The sequence below is a fragment of the Molossus molossus genome, unplaced genomic scaffold, assembly GCF_014108415.1.
Source record: "Molossus molossus isolate mMolMol1 unplaced genomic scaffold, mMolMol1.p scaffold_m16_p_18, whole genome shotgun sequence".
Taxonomy (NCBI): domain Eukaryota; kingdom Metazoa; phylum Chordata; class Mammalia; order Chiroptera; family Molossidae; genus Molossus; species Molossus molossus.
Window position 1 is genome coordinate 64,109,799 of NW_023425353.1, and position 19,928 is coordinate 64,129,726.

The 19,928-nt window shown below is 41.7% G+C and overlaps 1 protein-coding gene across 2 annotated transcripts in view; it reads left to right on the plus strand.

Moving 5' to 3' along the window:
* The window catches only part of DAG1 (dystroglycan 1), a 68,499-nt gene that overhangs the window by 29,327 nt on the left and 19,244 nt on the right, over positions 1–19,928 (plus strand). Inside the window, exons 1-2 of one of the 2 annotated variants that reach the window (XM_036266235.1) lie at positions 16,933–16,944; positions 17,806–18,204. In XM_036266235.1, coding sequence (XP_036122128.1) covers positions 17,920–18,204 — 285 coding nt within the window. In that variant the 5' untranslated portion in view covers positions 16,933–16,944; positions 17,806–17,919. Of the gene's footprint in view, positions 1–16,932; positions 16,945–17,805; positions 18,205–19,928 lie in introns of those variants that run through there. The other variant, XM_036266234.1, reaches the window with a different exon arrangement.

Below are 19,928 nucleotides of genomic sequence, written 5' to 3' on the forward strand. Positions count from 1 at the left end.
GGTGTTTTTCTAACTGGTGTGACTCTAAGTAATGTTGTTTTTGATAAAATGTAATGTAAAATTTACTATCTTAACTGTAAAAAATTTTAAAATTGTGATAAAAGTTACCATCTTCACTAGTTTTGTTTTTTTTTATCCTTACCCGACGACATTTTTTTTTCCATTTTTTGTTCAGATAGAGTGGGGGAGAGAGAGAGAGAGAGAAACATTGATGTGAAAGGGACACATCGAGTGGCTGCCACCTGCACAACCCAACCAGAGCTGGGGACAAACTGCAACCGAGGTACATGCCCTTAGCGGGAACCGAACCCGGGTCTCTCTGGACCGCAACCGCTGAGCAAACCGGCCAGGGCCCATCTTCACTAATTTTAACTGTGCAGTACAGTAGGAGTAATGTTTAACAGCATTGTATGGAGTTCAGTGAAGTGTAGAAGGAACTATTTTTCAGTCAGCTTTATCACATAAGACGTTAAAAATCTACTCAGGTTAAAACCTCCGGTCCAGTGGAAAATGGTCATTCAGCCGTGGGTTTTGAGCCTTGTCTTTCTTCCCTTCCTCTAGGACAGTGGTTCTCAACCTTCCTAATGCCGCGACCCTTTAACACAGTTCCTCATGTTGTATGTGGGCGTTTCTGCATGTGGGTGGACCCTTCTGGAGACGGAGAGAGGAGCCGTGTCTCGGTTCCTAAGACGATGGTCTTAGGTGACCCCTGTGAAAGGGTCGTTCGACCCCCAAAGGGGTCGTGACCAACAGGTTGAGAACCGCTGCTCTTGAACATGTTGCACCTGAGTAAATTTGTACCCAGATATTAAACCTTTGCTTCCTTCCTTCCTTTGTTGAAGAAAACCAAACCACCATCAGCAGAAACCACTGCCCTTCCTGGACCTCTGCTTTTGGTATCTGTGACAAGTGAGAATTTGCAAGAATTTCCCAAGTGAGGAAATGTTCAAAGTAGCTTTCCAGTATAGTGCTTGCTTCTCAGAGGTGGTAGTTCTTTCCTCACACATATTTTGACGTTTGAATCTCTTGTTATCTATATGACCCTGGACTCCTTTGATAGGTTGCTCAGCTCCCTGATGGTGTCTTCAAGGGGCTGCCACCACACCTCTGGTGATATTCCCACAGCAAACAGGCCAGGCAGGAACTTGCCTCATGTCAGGGAAACCTCTCCTCCCTCCTGAGCTGCGAACAACTTTAGAATGACACTTTAAATCTTCACCAATGACTTACCAAGTCACCAATAAAAGGCCTGCCTTTAACTCAAAGCAGAGGAATCTGCCTGTCTTTTTAGTTTTTGGATCCCAAACACATAATGATTTCACACTATTGTTTTCCATTGTGTTGAGTCCATCCTGTTGGCCATCCAGTTGAACAGTTTTACATGGTTAACCCTCCAGGTTTTTATCTTAATGTTAGGCTGACATTTAACATTTAATTTATGAGTGTCTGGACAAAAGCCTTTTTGCTCAATGGAACCGCAAGTGGTTGTTTCAGTTAAGTTTTTACCTTGGACTTTTCCAAAACCATTTAAAACAGGGACGTGGAATTTTATTATTTTAGTTTGGTTTTAAAAAGGAAATCCCATTTTCCTTAAATGTTTTAATTACTATGTGAATGGTAGCAGTTTGACAGTTTAAGTACTATTTTTAGATAACAGCTTCACGTTGAAGAGTGGAGGTTCCTGGGAATGGCAGGTGGCTGTCTCGGCCTCATTTTGTGTGGTTAATAATGGGTTGAATCTCACTTTTCCTTCATTTTTAGAAAGTAAAAACTAGTAGGGAGTTATTCTTGTAGGGTTTTATCTTTAAGTTTCATTCTCTGTGGATTTTCTGCATATGAGGAAACAATGTTTACTGTGAATTGAGTTGGTGCCTCATATGCATTTGTTCTTGAATTTGTTGTGTGGAAAAGCATGAATGGACTGAGCCTTCTTCGTGCATGGGTACCCATTAGCTCTGGGGAGGCACTCTGACCACAACAGAGCTGCTTCTCTCCTGGGGCTGGGATGCCGGAGGACTCTCCTAGTCCCCAGGGACTGAAGGCTGTCTGGACAGAGTAGGGTCACAAGGACTGTGCCTCATGGGCATATATCCAGCCCCTCCTCATACAAGGCACATGCTCCAGTCACATATAGCGAGGGATTAGTATTGGTGACAGAAGGATGCTGTCCTGCTGAACTCTGTCTGCCTCGGATGCCTGGGGTCCTCATCTGTCAATGTATAAAGCTTTTGATCCTCTAGTTGTGTCCTTGCTGACTGATCTAGTAAACATTAAATACACTTGCCTCACCACTCGATGTGTCGCTCTCACGTCGATGTTTCTCTCTCTCTCTCTCCCTCTCATTCTATCTGAACAAAATATCGAAAAATGTCCTCGGGTGAGGATAAAAAAAATAAAAAATAAATAAATAAATTAAAAAAATAAATAAATAAATACACTTGCCTCCAGGACAAATGTTATATTTTTACTTTTGCCCATCACTGGAGAGTCCCCAGTGCTGGAGAAAGGAAGCATGGGCGTGGCCATTGGAAGATGCAAGGGATTGCTGGCTCCACCCCCAACTAGCTCTGGTTCCTCTCTCTGGGCAAGGGTACTTCCCTGAAGTGAGCCTCAGGGTCTGGGCTCCCTGGGCTTCTCCCAGAACCTATACTGTTCTTTCATCATTGAAAAGTCCCCCAGAAGCCTCATGGAGGAGGTGCTCAGCTATTCTTCCTCTACCCCAGGCCATCTTTCTATGGGGGTGCTGCCTCATTGGTGCTGTGAGGTGCTGAATATACGCCTGGCCCAGGGAGGGGTGGGATGGATATCTAGGTTAACTGTGGGCTCTCATTCCTGGTGCTGATAGCTCTTGGGGCAGGAGTGCAGTGTTTTTACCAAGAGAAGAGGGAGAAGGGCAGCCTGAGTGTCTGCTCTAGGACAGCAGTGACCCAAACGGCTGTGATGTGTCCAGGCTTTGCAAGCTCTAACACTTTTAAGGTTTCTCTATCCCCTTGGGTGGTCTGTCGGGGACTAAGGGATGCAATTGTTTCCTAGCATGTGTGCCCATTTTCACACCTTATGCCATGGCTATTGAGCACATGTATAGAGAGACAGGGGCTTCACCAAGGCTCTGGGAAGGTCCCTCTTCATAGAGTTGGATTTCACTGGAATCTGGGGCAGTGCTGAGCTCAGACTTAGTGGTGGACACTTCGCTGGGTACTGGCACAGAGAAATGAGTTACTCATTCTCACCACCCATTTCTCAGTAGGAGAGCATCAGCAGCTCTATCAGCCAGATAGTGGTGAGTTCAGTTGAGACATATTCTTTTTTTTTTTTTTAATTTTTATTTTTTTTATCCTCACCCGAGGATACTTTTGCATTTATCTTCAGATAGAGTGGAAGGGAGAGAGGGGGGAAGAGAAAGAGAAACATCGATGTGAGAGAGACACATAGAGTGGTTACCACCCACACGACCCTAACCAGGGCCGGGGACAAACTGCAACCAAAGTATGTGCCCTTAGTGGAAACCGAACCCGGGACTCTCTGGTTCGCGGGCCAGTGCTCTAACCGCTGAGCCAAACCAGCCAGGGCTGAGACATATTCTTGCACTACCCTGAGCACTTCCTTGTGTTGCAGAGGGTACAATGTAAGTATGCATATGTAGTGATAAAAATGAGTGGTTGTGTTAGAAAGACTGGTTGATTCTTTTCTTTTTTTTTTTTTTAATCCTCACCCGAGGACATTTTTTCCATTTTTTGTTCAGGTAGAGTGGGAGGGAGAGAGTGGAAGAAAGAGAGAGAGAAACATCGATGTGAAAGGAACACATCGAGTGGCTGCCACCTGCACGACCAACCAGGGCCGGGGACAAACTGCAGCTGAGGTACTGCCCTTAGTGGGAACCGATCCCGGTCTTTCCGGACCGCAGGCCAGCGCTCTAACCGCTGAGCCAAACCGTCCAGGGCAAGACTGGTTGATACTGGCCATAGTCTTTCTCTGGTTCCTCAGCTCCTTCTCCCACCATGTTCTGCCCACGGGTTCTTTGTGACCACGTTTAAGTGTTATCTCTCTTTGGGCCTTGGTCCCTGAAAAATGAGCAGGAGGATCTCTGCAGTGCCTCCTTCTCTGAATGACCAAGTGTATGAGCATGTATAAAACCCTTCCTGAGGAACGTCCTAATATGGGTATTTGGGTACAGCCTGCCAAGTTCCTAGTACAGAGAGACATGACCCTTGCTTATAGAAAGCCAACATCAGAAAGACACAAGGCTGCTTTTTGCCAAGTCGCATAAAGATCTTTTCTCCCCAGAGCATGGAAAACCAACACATAGCAGTTGGAGTTGTGCCCGGGACATTGCCCGCTTGCTAAATGCAGAGCACTTAGTCATGAAACAGATACCCTGTGTCGTCATGTGTCTGCAGATAGCAGGCTGAGCTTATGTTTTGGTGACAGGGTGTGTCTTATGCCGTTGCTGTTTTCAAATGAGCTGAGAATTTTAAAATGGAGAATCAGTTAAAATAAAAGACCAAGAGGAGGGAGGAGCAGCAGCCATGCTCGCTGAGGATGCAGTGGTGGTAGTGATAAAATATTAAAAACACAAAATGGAAAAAAAAGTAAAAGACTAACTGGATCTAATAAGTAGAAAAGTAATAAACTAAAGAAGTAAAGACATAGGAAGAAGCTTAAAAAAAGTCCTGTATCCTCCCCATGCATTCATTAGGTGTGTGTCTGGCACTGTCATACATCAGTGATTGCAACAGATGTGTCCCTGCCCTTCCACAGTTTACCACCCTTCCAACCAGTCTTGTGGGGTGTTGGTTGGGCTGAGCCATTTTCTAAATGCGAGTTTAAAGTATGAGAAAGGAGCCCTGGCCGGTTTGGCTCAGCGGTTAGAGCGTCGGCCTGCGGTCCAGAAAGACCCGGGGTTGGTTCCTGCTAAGGGCACGTACCTCAGATGCAGTTTGTCCCCAGCCCTGGTTGGATTGTGTGGGTGGCAACCACTCGATGTGTCCCTTTCACGTCAATGTTTTTCTCGTTCTCTCTCTTCCTTGCTCTCCCTCCCACTCTAGCTGAACAAAAAATGAAAAAATGTCCCCGGTGAGGATAAAAAAAACCCAAAAACAATAAAGTATGAGAAAGGAAAAGGCCATTAAAGGAAACACTATGCAACAGTAAAGAAAACTCTAAAGTTACAATTTAAGATAGCATAAAATAGAAGACCCAGAAAAATTTAAAAATTATACAATAAAATAAACTATAAAAGGGGTAAAAAAGCACAGACAGTTAAGAAACTGGGAGATACAAAAAGAAACAGAAAACAGAAGAAAAGCCTAAGCCATTATATGCACTGAAAAAGCTCTGTCCCAGGCTATGGTTGGTCCTTTTTACTTTCTCTGTGGTGTCCCTTAAAGTCCCGATATTGAAAGTTTTAATTCAAATTTATCTTTTTTAGGATTTAGAAAAAATATTTGACATAATTGTGGACTCATTTGCAGTTGTTAAAAATAATACAGAGAGATCTTGTGTAGCCTTTACCCAGTTTGCCCCCATGGTAACATCTTATAAAAACTATAGTACAGCCCTAGCCAGTTTGGCTCAGCGGTTAGAGCGTCAGCCTGCGGACCAGAGAGACCCAGGTTCAGTTCTCACTGAGGGCACATACCTCGGTTGCAGTTTGTCATAGCGCTGGTTGGGGTTGTGTGGGTGGCAACCAGTTGATGTGTCTCTCTCATGTCAATGCCCCCCCCCCCGTTCTTTCTGAAGATAAATGCAAAAATATCCTCGGATGAGGATAAAAACAAAAACAACACAACTATAGTACATATTTTCACTGATACGTTACCTATGGCAAGAGAAACAAAGGAAAAATAATTAATAAATAGCACTACATCAAACTAAAAAACTTATGCACAGCAAAATAAAACAGCATCAAAATGAAAAGGGAATCCACTGTGTGGGAGAACATAATTGCCAATGATACATCTGCTAAGGGGTTAATTTCCAAAATATATAGAGTACTTACACAACTCAACAAAAGGAAGACAATCCAATTAAAAATGGACAGAGGACCTGAATAGACACCTCTTCAAACAGGACATACAAATGGCCAAGAGGCTTATGAAAAAATGTTCAACGTCACTCATCATCAGAAGATGCAAATTAAAACTATGAGGTATCACCTCACACCTGTCAGAATGGCTGCCATCAAATCATCAAACAAAAAGTGCCAGCGAAGATGTGGAGAAAAGGGGACTCTTAGTACACTGCTGGTGGGAATGCAGACTAGTGTAGCCACTATAGAAAATAATACGGAGTTTCTTCCAAAAATTAAAAATGAAACTGCCATTTGACCCAGTGATTCCACTTCTAGGAATATACCCTAAGAAGCCTGAAACAGCAATCAGAAAGATTATATGCACCCCTATGTTCATAGCAGCACTATTTACAATAGGTAAGATCTGGAAACAGTGCAAGTGTTTATCAGTAGATGAATGGATAAAAAAAGCTGTGGTACAAAAAACAAACAAACAGAAAAGCTGTGGTACATTTACACAATGGAATACTACGCAGCTGTAAGGAAGAAAGATCCCTTACCCTTTGAGACAACCTGGAGAGACCAGGAGAGTATTATGCTAAGCAAAATAAGCCAATCAGAGAAAGACAAATATCACACAATTTCACTTATTTGTGGAATATAATGAACAAAATAGACCCAGAGACATGGAAGTAAGGAACAGATTGACAAACCTCAGGAGGGGGTGGGAGGGATAAACCAAAGAACTGATATGTGTATATGCATAACCAGTGGACACAGAAAACAATATGGTGAAGGTGTGGGGGCGGACAGGAGCTGGGAGGACGGTGTCAATGGGGGGAAAAGGAGGGACATTTGTAACCAAAAATAACTAAATAAAGTAATTAATTAAAACAACAAAAAACACTATAGAGTATAGTATCACAACCAGGGTGACATTGATACAGTCAAAATACAGAACATTTTCTTTCTTTTTTAATTTTTTTAATCCTCACCCGAGGATATATTTCTCCATTTATCATCAGGTAGAGTGGTGTGTGTGTGTCGGGGGGGGAAACATCAATGCCGGAGAGGCACATCGACTGGCCGCCCCGGCACAACCCCGACCAGGGCCAGGGACCGAACTGCAGCCAAGGCACATACCCTTGACCAGAATCGAACCTGTGACTCTTTAGTCTGTGGGCTACTGAGCCAAACCAGCCAGGGCAAAATACAGAACATTTTCATCACCATGAGGATCCCTCACATCACCCTGTTAGAGCTTCACCTACTTCCCTTTTGCCCTGACCACCCCCTCTTTAACCCCTGGCAACGACTAATTTGTTCTCTATTTCTATAATTTTGTCACTTTAAGAATGTTATAAAAATTGCCCAGCTGGTGTGGCTCAGTGGTTGAGCGTTGACCCATGCACCGAGAGGTTGCTGGTTCGATTCCCAGTCAGGGCACATGCCCAGGTTGTGGGCCCGATCCCCAGTGGGGGCATGCAAGAGGCATCCAATCATTGTTTCTCTCCCATCGATGTTTCTATCTCCCTCCCTCTCTCTAAAATCAATAAAGAAAAAAACTTATAAACAAAAAATTAAAAAAAAGATAATGTTATAGAAATTAAATCATAGTATAGAATGCAAACTTTTGGGATTAACACTTTTCATTGAGCGTAATTCCCTTGAAATTCATTTAAGTTATTGAGTGTTTCAGTAGTTAGCATCCCATGGTATGGATGTACACAGTTTGTTCAACTGTTCTTCCATTAAAGGACATCTGGGTTGTACCATTTTTAAAATGCTACCCACCCCCGTCCTACCCATTGAATTGCTTTTGTACCTTTGCCAAAAATCAGTTGGGTATTCTTGTATAGGACTATATCTGGTTTTTCTATTTTGTTTTATTGTGTTTATCCCGCCAATACTGTCTTGATTACTGTACCTAAGTCTTGTTATAAGGTAGAGTGATTCCTCTTTATTCTTCTTTTTCAAAATTGATTTTGGCTATTGTGTTGAGAAGCCAGAGGTGATATATTAAAATTAAAATTTACAAATTAATTCATACATGTGATAAGTGGTTAATATTCAGAATTTATAAGGAACTCGTATAACTCAATACCAAAAACACAAAATCCAATTAAAATGTGCCTGGCCGCCCAGCCAGTGTGGCTCAGTGGTTGAGCATTGACCCATGTACCACGAGATCGCCAGTTCGATTCCCGGTCAGGGCATATGCCCAGGTTGTGGGCCTGATCCTCAGTGGAGGGCCTGCAGAAGGCAGCCAATCAATGTTCTCTCTCATTGATATTCTGTCCTTCTCTTCCTCTCTCTCTAAAATTAATAAGGAAAAAAATTTTTTTTTTAAATGTGCCTGGCTGATGTGGCTCAGTGGATTGAGTGTTATCCCATGGACTTAGAGGTCCTGGTTCGATTCTTGGTCAGGGCACATGCCCGGGTTGTGGGCTTGATCTTCAGTAGGGGGCATGCAGGAGGCAGCCAATTGATGTATCTCTCTCACATCCATGTTTCTATTTCTCTCAATTGTCGATAGAAATGTATCCATTGCCATTTTGTGTGTTCATATATTTTATCTTTTTCTTCAAGAAGACCCTTCAACATTTCATATAATAATGGTTTGGTGGTGATGAACTCTTTAGCTTTTTCTTGTCTGGGAAATTCTTTATATGGCCATCGATTCTAAATGACAGCTTTGCAGGATAGAGTAATCTTGGTTGTAGGTTCTTGCTTTTCATCACTCTGAATATTTCTTGCCACTCCCTTCTGGCCTGTAGTTTCTTTTGAGAAATCAGCTGACAGTCTTATGGGAACTCTCTTGTAAGTAACTAACTGCTTTTCTCTTGTTGCTTTTAAGATTCTCTCTTTGGCTCTGGCCGGTTTGGTTCAGCGGTTAGAGCGTCGGCCTGCGGTCCGGAGAGACCCGGGTTCGGATCCCGCTAAGGGCACGTACTTCAGTTGCACTTTGTCCCCGGCCCTGGTTGGTCGTGCAGGTGGCAGCCACTCAATGTGTCCCTTCACGTCAATGTTTCTCTCTCTCTCTCCCTCCCACTCTATCTGTACAAAAAATGGAAAAATATCCTCGGGTGAGGATTAAAAAAATAAAAATAAAAAAGATTCTCTCTTTGTCTTGAAACTTTTGCATTTTGATAATGATGTGTTGTGGTGTGGACCTCTTGGGGTTCATCTTGTTTGGGACTCTCTGTGCTTCCTGAACTTGTATGTCTGTTTCCTTCACCAAGTTAGGGAAGTTTTCTGCCATTATTGTTTCAAATAGGGTTTTGATTTCAAATAGGTTTTCTCTCTTTTCTCCTTCTGGCACCCCCAAGATGTGAATGTTGGCACACTTGAAGTTGTCCCAGAGGCTCCTTACACTATCTTCATTTTCCTGTCCTGTTCTGATTGGGTGTTTTTTGCTTCCTTATATTCCAAAGTCGTGGGGATATAAAGTACAGCAATAGGGAATACAGTCAATAATACGGGGTGGGGCAAAAGTAGGTTTACTGTTTGTATGGATAATGCAAGAATAAATTCTGGCCCTGGCCGGTTTGGCTCAGCGGTTGGAGCGTCGGCCTGTGGTACAGAGAGACCCGGGTTCGGTTCCCGCTAAGGGCATGTACCTCGGTTGCAGTTTGTCCCCGGCCCTGGTTGGTCATGCGGGTGGCGGCCACTCGATGTGTCCCTTCACATCGATGTTTCTCTCTCTCTCTCTCTCCCTCCCGCTCTATCTGAACAAAAAATGGAAAAATGTCCTCGGGTGAGGATAAAAAAAAAGAAGAAGAATAAATTCTGTTTTCTGTACTCAAAACTGTAAACATACTTTTGCCCCATCCTGCTATAATTATGTATGGTACCAGGTGGGTACTTGAAATATTGGGTGGGATCACTTTGTAAAGTATATGATTGTCTAACCACTGTGCTGTATACCTGAAACTAAAACAAAATAATATTGAATATAAACTGCAATTGAAAAAAAATGTGTGCAGATTATGACCTGCTGAATGAGGGGCTACAAGCTACCCACATGGGGTCAGTGGGTTGCTCCCTCAGCATACCAGCTCCCACTTTGGGGAATTGCAAAACCACAGGGTTGTTTTGATTGAAGGTACAGTTTTAATATACCCACACAAAGGAAATAGAGTCACAAAATTAATTACTTACAGATCCCAGAAACAGGGTTAGGGTGCAGGGAGGTGTGGGAGTAAGCTGGGAGGGCAGTTTTCTGTTTCAGGTCACCAGTGAGCAGGAGATAGACAGCAGGGTAGCAACCACCTATTACTCTAAGGTGGTTGGGTTGGAGGTCACTAATGTGGGTTCAACTCTAAGTGGTTATTTTATTTATTTTTAATCCTTACCTGAGGATATTTATTCATTTCTCTTTAGATAGAGTGGGAGGGAGGGAGAAAGAGAAACATCAACTTGAGAGAGACACATTGATTGGTTGCCTCCCGCACAACTGCAACCAGGGCCGGACCAAACCGCAACTGAGGTATGTGCCCTTGACCAGGATCGAACCTGAGACTCTTTGGTCCATGGGCCTACACTCTAACCACTGAGCCAAACTGGCCAGGGCCTAAGTGGTTCTTTTAAAAGATGCCTTGAAAAGCAGAGTGGGAACTTATGGTGGGAATCCTAAACTTTAGCTCCTACTAAATGTGTGTGAGCAGGGTTATCATACTGTAAAATGCTTTGGCAGCAACTCAAAATAATTGCTTTTCTCATCACAGTTATTTTAGTTCCTTTGCCTTCCATATAAATTGTAGGATAGTCGTGTCTATTTCTACAAAAATTCTCACAAGGATTTTGATAGGAATTGTATGAAACCTTGAATTCATTTTCTAGGGCAGTTGTAAAAAATACCACAACCATAGTGGCTTAGAATAATACAGACATTTATATTATCTCAGTTTTAGAGACCAGAAATCTGAAATCAAGGTGTTGGCAAAGGCTATGTTCCCTCTGTAGGCTCTGAGGAGGAATCTATTACTTGTCTCTTTTAGCTTCTGATGGCTGCTGGCATTCTTTGGCTTGTGGTCCCGTCACTGTAGTCTCTGCCTCAGCCTTCACATCCCCTTCTCCATCTATGTGTATGTAATCTCCCCCTCTCTCTCTGGACCACCGCTGAGCCAAACCGGCCAGGGCTAATCTCCCCTTCTCTCATAATGACAATTGTGATTGAATATAAGTTTTACCCAGATAATTTCCCGACTTCAAGATTCTTTTTTTTTTAATCCTCACCCAAGGACATTTTTTGTTCAGATAGAGTGGGAGGGAGAGAAGAGAGAGAAACATCGACGTGAAAGGAACACATCAAGTGGTTGCCACCCACATGACCCAAGCAGGGCTGGGGACAAACTGCAACCAAGGTACATGCCCTTAGCGGGAACCAAACCCGGGTCTCTCTGAACCGCAGGCCGACGCTCTAACTGCTGAGCCAAACCGGCCAGATCTGATCACATCTTTAAAGACCCTTTTCTTGTAAAGTCACCTTTATAGATTTCAGGGATTAGGACCTGATGATATTTTGGGGCTGTCATTATTTAACCTATTACAAACCTGTATGCCAATTTGGGGAGAGTTGACATCTTTACTATGCTGAACCTTCCAATCTATGAATGCAACATGTCTCTCTGTTTAGATCTTTGATATCTTTCACCAGTGTTGTATAGTTTTCAGCATACAAATCCTGTACAGTGCATGTGTTGTTATAGCTGCCTCTAGATATTTCATTATGTGAGTGATTTAAATGGTATTATATTTTAAACTTGTTGTCCACATGTTCATTTCTAGCATATAGAAATAAAATTGATTTTTGTATCCTGTGACCTTGCTAAACTCACTTATTAGTTCTGGGAATTTGTTTTGTAGATTCTTTGGGATTTTATATATAAATTATGTCATCTGCAAGTAATGACAGTTTTATTTTTTTCTTTTCAATCTATATGCTTTTTGTTTCCTTTTCTTATTTCACTGTCTAGAACTTCTAGCATTATGTCAAATAAGGGTGGCGAGAGCAGATAATATCCTTGCTTTGTTACTGATCTTAAGGATAAAGTATTCAGTCTGTATGTTTTTGTAAATGTTCTATATCAAGTTGAGAAAGTTCTCTTCTGTTCCGGTTTTTCTGAGAGTGTTTATCATGAAGGGGTGCTGAATTTTGTCAGGTACTTTTTCTGCATCAATTGATATGATTGTGTGATTTTTGTTTTGTAGTCTAATAATATGGGGGATTACATTGATTGATTTTCAAATATTGAACTGGTCTTGTATCCCTATAATAAGTACTATTTGTTTATGGTGTATAATTCTTTTTATATATTGCTAAATCTTATTTGATAATGTTTTGTCCAAAATGATCTGGTTTTTTTTTTTTTTTCTTTCGTTTTTTGGAATTGTCTTTGTCTGATTTTTGGTATCATGGTAATAACAACAGCTGCATAAAATGAACAGGAAAGTGTTCCCTCATACTTTCTGGAAAAGATAATACAGAATTGATTTTTTAAAAACTTTTGGTAGAACTTACTAGTGAAGCCATCTAGGCCTGGAGATCTCTTTTTGTGGGAGTTTTTAAATTACAAATTCAGTTTTCTTAGTAGAAATTATCTGTATCATAGTAGGTGAACTGTGGTAGTTTGTATTTTTCAAGGAATTGGTCTGTTTCATTTGATTTGTTAAATGTATCTGAGTTATTTGAAGTGTTTTCTTATTATCTTTTTGATGTCTACAGGATCTGTAAGGATATCCCGTTTTATTCCTGATATTGGTAATTTGTGTCTTCTCTGTCAGTTTTACTAGAGATTTGTCAGTTTTATTAGTCTTTTCAAAGAAACAGTTTTTTTAAAAAATTTTATTTATTTTTCTGTATTGTTTTTGTTTCCAATTGCCTTGATTTCAGCTCTTTATGATTTCCTTCCTTCTGGGATTTATTTTGCTTTTTAAAAAAATTTTAATTAAAAATAAAAAATTAATTTTAGAGCCCTGACCAATATGGGTCAGTTGGTTGAGTGTTGTCCCATGCACTGAGAGGTCGCCCGTTTGATTCCTGATCAGGGCACATGCCCCGGTTTAGTGCTAGATCCCCAGTAGGGGATGTGCAGGAGGCAGCCAATTGATGTTATCTCTCTCATTGATATTTTCTGTTCTCCATGTTTTTCTCTCTCCTCACTCTCTTAAAAAAGAGGGAGAGGAGAGAGAGAGAGAGAGAGAGAGAGATGTTGATGTGAGAGAAAAACATCAATTGGTTGCGTCCTGTACATGCCCTGACCAGGGATGGAACCCAGGACCCTTGCATGCACAGGACAACATTCCAGCCAACTGAGCCACACCAGCCAGGGCTTTTTTTTTTTTTTTTTTTTTTTGAGATTCTTGAGGTGGGAGCATAGATGATTGATTTGAGACTTTTCCTTTTTTTTTCTAGTGGATTCAGTGCTATAAATTCACCTCTAAGCACTGCTTTAGTTGTGTTCTACAAATGTATTTTTATCTCTATTCAGGTCAGTGTAATTTTTTATTTTTCTTGAGACTTCTTCTCTGATTCAGGGATTATTTAGAAGTATATTGTATAGTTTTCAAGTGTTTGGAGAGTTTCCGGTTTTCCTTTAGTTAGTGATTTCTGATTTAATTTCATTGTGGTTGGAGAACACATTATGTACTAATTCAGTTCCTTGAAATTATCGAGGTTTATTTAATGACTCTAAATATGGTCTATCTGGGTATATGTTCCATGAACATTTGAAATTAATGTGTGTTCTATTGTCAGATAGAGTGTTCTGTAAAGGTCTGGTAGATGTTGATCTATGGTAGTTTTTAGTTCTTTTGTATCCTTGCTGGTTTTCTTTCTAGTTCTGTCAGTTGTCGAGAGAATGATATTGAAGTTTCCAATTAGAATTATGAATTTAAACATTTTTCTTTCAGTTCTATCAGTTTTTGCTTTCATGTTTTATAGCTCTGTTGTTTGGTTCATATACATTTAGGATTATCCTTCTTGATGGATTGACCCTTTTGTTATATGATGTCCTTCCTCTGTCTCTAATAATTTTCTTTGCTCTGAAGTCTACTTTATCTTATATTAATATAGCCACTCTTGCCCTGGCGGGTTTGGCTCAGCGGTTTGAGCGTTAGCCTGTGGTCCAGAGAGACCCGGGTTTGGTTCCCGCTAAGGGCGTGTACCTTGGTTGCGGTTTGTCCCCGGCCCTGGTTGGTCGTGCGGGTGGCAGCCACTTGATATGTCCCTTTCACATCAGTGTTTCTCTCTCTCTCTTCCTCTCTCTCCCTTGCACTCTATCTGAACAAAAAATGGAAAAATGTCCTCAGGTGAGGATAAAAAAATATAGCCACTCTTTTCTTTAATTAATATTTGTATAATATTTTTCCATCCTCTTGCTTTTTTTTTTTATCCTCACCTGAGGACATTTTTTGATATTTTGTTCAGATAGAGTGGGAGGGGGAGAGAGAGAGAGAAACATCGACGTGAAAGGGACACATCGAGTGGCTGCCACCCACACGACCCAACCAGGGCCGGGGACAAACTGCAACCGAGGTACATGCCCTTAGCGGGAACCAAACCCGGGTCTCTCTGGACCACAGGCCAACGCTCTAACTGCTGAGCCAAACTGGCCAGGGCTCCATCCTCTTACTTTCTATCTATCTTTGTCATCTTGGTTTTGTCATCCCTTGATTGCTTTTTTTTTTTTTTTTTCATTCATCTTGTGATCTTCTTGGTTCTTGGTGTGATGAGTGATTTTTTAAAATTGAAATCTGGACAATTTTGTATTTTGTTCTGAAACTCCAGATTCTGTTTTGGCTGGCTTTTTCTGATACTTCTCTGGCAGGGGAAGGGTAGAGGAGGTGCTGCCTGATTATTGGGAAGTGGAGGTAGAAGTCCAGATTCCCCACTCAGCCTTCCTTATCACCTGAAGAGGGTGAAGTCCTTGTTACTGCTGGGCAGGAGTGGAAATATTAGTTCTCTAGGCCTCGCTACCACTGAGCAATGGTAAAAGTTCTAAGTCTCCTCTCCACTAACCCTCCTCTGATACCATCCTACTGGGGAAAGGGAGAGTCTAGGCTCATTGTTACTGCTTGGGTGGGCCTAGAAATCTAGGTTCCCATGTGGTTTCCATTGACACTGGGGGGCTGGAGGAGGAGGAGGGCAGTGCATCATTATGGCCAGTGGGGATGGAAGTCCCAGCTCCCTGCTTGGCTTCTCTAACTCAGTGGGGATATTAGGGTGCCTTGTTACAGCCGCATGAGGGTGGAAGTCTAGGTTTCCCACTTGGCCTTTGCTGATGTGGGTGGGACAGAGGCCCCAGTTCTTTTTCTGTGGTGTTTAGCTAAAATAGAGCTGTTATTGTCTAAATGTTTTCTGTCTTTCTAGGCTACCCCCTTCCTGCTCCTTTTGCTAAAGAGAGCAGACTTTTGTTGGAATCTTTTTTGTCTCATCCGTTAACATTTCTGGGTTACCAGCTTTTTCAGCTCCAGTTCTGGGATATATGAGTCAAAAAGAAAACCCAGGGAATTCACCACTATCTTTCCTGAGTTTTGGGGTCCCAAACTGGTCTGCCTTCTTCTCTTGACTTTTTAAAAGTCTCATGTTTATTTTACGTATAATGTCTAGGAGTTTTCATTGTATTTAGTGAGAAACCAGGGAATAATAAATCTATTCCATTTTCCTGGAAGTGGAAGTCTTGTTGTCTCTTTCTTTCATTTTTTTAAATGTCTTTTAAAATGAAATTCTTCCTTATCCTGACATTCAACTATATTCTAAATTTTTTTTCAAATTCTGCTTTTTACATTTGTGTATCTAATCCACCTGGGATTTATCTTGTTTGTGTTGGAAAAGTGAGGGAGGAGCCGACTTGGTCCAGTGCCTTTGAACAGTTCCTTTGCAAAAGCTGGTTTTGGGCTCTCCCTCTGGTTCTACAGTCAACTGGCTACTCTTTCCATGAGACCCTGCCTTAAATACAGTAGCTTTAGGATAAGTCTTTGTTTGGTATGACAGGATGCCCAACCTCCAGAATTGATTTACTTTCTTGGGGTTTAGTTTTGTCTCATGAATTTTAGCTCAAAAACAAAATAAGAACCAGAATAGCAAATTCCATAGCAAAAAAAAAAAAATCCTACTGCAGTTGGCTTGTATTCGCATTGACTTTAGAGTATACTTATTGCCCATTTCAGTGGCCTTGTTTTCTTTAGCAATTTTATTTACTTTATATTACCCAGGTCAAAAAATATATCACATGGCCCTTGATAACTTGAATTAGGGTAGGGCTTAATCTTTTTCTAGAAAGGGAAATCGTTCCTAATGGCTGTGGGCATCTGTGGGCACCCAGCAAGTTCCACAGTGAATCTGTGGCTGCCAGCCTTAGAGTAGGTGTCATGAGCTACCTGAAGCCGGTGTCGGGGAAAGGGAACAATGTGCAGGGTTCTAGTCCTGCTGTTGGGTGTCGGGGACAAGAGAGGCCAAATAAGTATTTTTCACTGGCACTGAGTTAGCAAATATATGTTTAATGAATGAGTCCTGTGATTAGTGCTTGGAGTGTGAGGAGTGGGCATTTGCTGAGCGTTTCTGTGCAAATACTTGTTTTTTTTAGTCTTTTTAAAAGTATTTTTTAAAGACTTAATAATTGTTATATTTGCTACATTGCTTTATCTCTGTACACATTCACACACACACACACACACACACACACACACACACACACACACACTTTTTTCCATTGGATCATTTCACAGTGATTTGCAGAGATTTTTTGATATTTTATCCCTAAGTACTTTAAAATTTAGAACAATCTCTTACAGAGACACACCACCATCATCTCACCCAGGAAAATTAACAGTAAATTTTATCTCCAGCCCACAAGCAAAATTTCCCCAGTTACCCTTTGGGCTAGACTTTTTTTTTTTTTTTTTTTAAGTAAATCCAGGATCTAGTCAAGGTGCATATGCTGCACCTGGTTGCAGTCTTTTAATGTAGAAGACCCCTGGTGTTTAGGGTTGTCAGCATTTGGACAAACCAAGCCAGTTATCTTGTAGAAGGTCCCATGTTCTAGATTTGTCTGATTGTGTCTTCATGATGCCTGCGTTTCCTATAAAGTGGAAGTTAGGTCTAGAGCAGCACTGCCCAACAGAAATATAATGTGAGCCATATATGTCACATAAAAATGAATAAAAATAAGGTAGAATAGATTTTAATAATATATTTAATTTAATACATTTTGTTATTTACCATTAATATTTATAACTTAATATATTTATGTCCAAAATATTATTTCAATATATAATGAATATTTAAAAACTATTAATGTGAGCCCTGGCCGGTTTGGCTCAGCGGTTAGAGCGTCAGCCCGTGCGGTTCCCACTAAGGGCATGTACCTCAGTTGCACTTTGTCCCTGGCCCCGGTTGGGGTCATGTGGGTGGTGACCAGTCGATGTGTCTCTTCCAAATCGATGTTTCTCTCTGTCTCTTTTTCTCCCTCTCTTCCTCCCACTCTATCTAAAGGTAAATGCAAAAGTGTCCTCGGGCGAGGATAAAAAGATAATGTGATATTGTACATTCCTCTTTTATACAAAGTTTTTAAAATTTAATGTGTGCTTTACACTTACTGGACCAGCCCCATTCCCAGTGCTTAGTAGCCACATGCAGCTGGTGGCTCTATACTAGACGGCACAGGATGAGACTTGATCCAGCTCAGGATAGATATTTTTGGCAGGAACACTTATGGGGTAGTAACCGTCTCTGTACAACTTTGACATCGTGGGGATTGCTGAAGTCTGAGACCATTCTTCTTATTTTTCAGGCTCTGAGCACTCTGAGATGGAGCAGGTGTGCAGAGGGTGAGGACCCAGCTCGGGGACACGTCGCTTACTTCCTTTCATTGTGAGACTATCAGTTTGAGCAGACTCAATCCTGGATGAGGATGTCTGTGGGCCTTTCACTGCTGCTCCCCCTCTGGGGGAGGACCTTTCTTCTCCTGCTCTGCATGGCCGTGACTCAGTCTCACTGGCCGAGTGAACCTTCGGAGGCCATCAGGGACTGGGAGAACCAGCTTGAGGCGTCCATGCACTCGGTGCTCTCAGACCTCCCAGAGGCTGTTCCCACAGTGGTTGGCATTCCTGATGGCACAGCTGTCGTCGGGCGCTCATTTCGAGTGACCATTCCAACAGATTTAATTGCTTCCAATGGAGAAGTCATCAAGGTGAGACTGGATAAAATAAGAAAGAATTAATCATCTTCCATTTTAGTTTTTCAATTTTATGCTGTAGCATTTCTGAGCGCAGTTTTTCCAGAACCTACTAAGTGTTTCTTAAGAGGCAGACGGCCATTGATGTTCATAAGAGAGTTCCCATATATCTCAGAATAGCATCCTAAACCTTTATTCTTACTGCCATTTTGAGGGTGTCACCATTAAAAAGCCTTTACATATGTACTCTTGAAGATCCCTTGGTCATCAAGTTAGGGATTTAATGGAAAAAGGCCTGTGTATAGGAAAAGGTCTTTCATTAACCATGGGATTAAACCCAAGAAATACAGAACTTTTAAAAGCTTTAAACCAGTTTTTAAAAAATAAGGTGTCAGCCTGGCTGGTGTGGCTTAGTTGGTTGAGCATCGTCCCACGTGACCCATGCACCAGAAGGTTGTTGGTTTGATTCCCTGTCAGGGCACATGCGTGGGTTGTAAGCTCAATCCCCATACAGGGCATGCAGGAGGCAGCAGATCGATGTTTCTCATCGATTTCTCTCCCTCCTCCTCTCCGAAATCAATAAAAAATCATAAAATAAATTAATAAAAATAAGGTATAAGTAATATAGGAGTTCTGCTCTAATTTAGTGTTCTTTGTTTACTAATGTATTTGGTCACTTAAGAACCAAAATTAGTACCCAGAATTCAGCCTTGCTCCATATCCTTTTGGGGAAGCAATTCAGAGAACTAAGTGATCTGAGGCCCATGTAATAGGAAGAGTATCTTGGCAGACCCAGGATGGAAATCAGGTGAAACAGGAATCTTCTGTGTGAAGAAGCACCAAACGTTTGGGGTTGTGGGACCTTATAATTTCCCCTAAATCCTGAGTGAGTTTGCATGGTAGCCCTGTGGGTGCATAGGGTATACCTCTCAAACTATGAACATCTCTAAGAACAGAGGTCAGCACGCTTTTTTTAAAGGGACAGATAGTATATTAGGATTCCCAGGCCATTTGATTACTGTTACAACTCCTCAACTCTGCCACTGTGGTGCAAAAGTAACCATAGCCCGGCCGGTGTGGCTCAGTTGTTGAGTGTTGACCCATGCACCAAGAGGTCACCGGTTTGTTTCCTGGTCAGGGCACATGCCCAGGTTGTGGGCCCAGTCCCCAGTGGGGGACATGCAGGAGGTGGCCAGTTGATATTCTCTCTCATTGATGTTTCTATCTCTTTCTCCTTCTCCCTTTCCCTCTTTCTAAAATCAATTAATAAAAAAATTTTTTTTTAAAGTAAACCATAGACAATCTGTAAATGAGTGGGAATGGCTGTGTTCCAATAAAACTTTATTTATGGACATAGAAACTGAAATTTGAATTTTATATAATTTTCATATCTCAAGAAATACTATTCTTGTTTTGATTTTTTTCAATCACCTGAAAATGCAGAAAACCATTTTTAGTTATGGGCCATACATAAATAGGTGGCGGCAGGCTAGATTTGACTCATGGCCATAGTTTGCTGACCCCTGACCCATAGCATTCTTTCCTTAGATGTTTGGCTTGAAAATGAACTAAAAATATTTTAAGATCTATACTTTGAAGGTAGAGTGGGAGGGAGAGAGACATTGACGTGAAAGGGACACATCAAGCGGTACCCGCACGGCCTAATCAGGGCTGGGGACAAAGTGCAACCAAGGTACGTGCCCTTAGCAGGAACTGAACCTGGGTCTCTGGACTGCAGG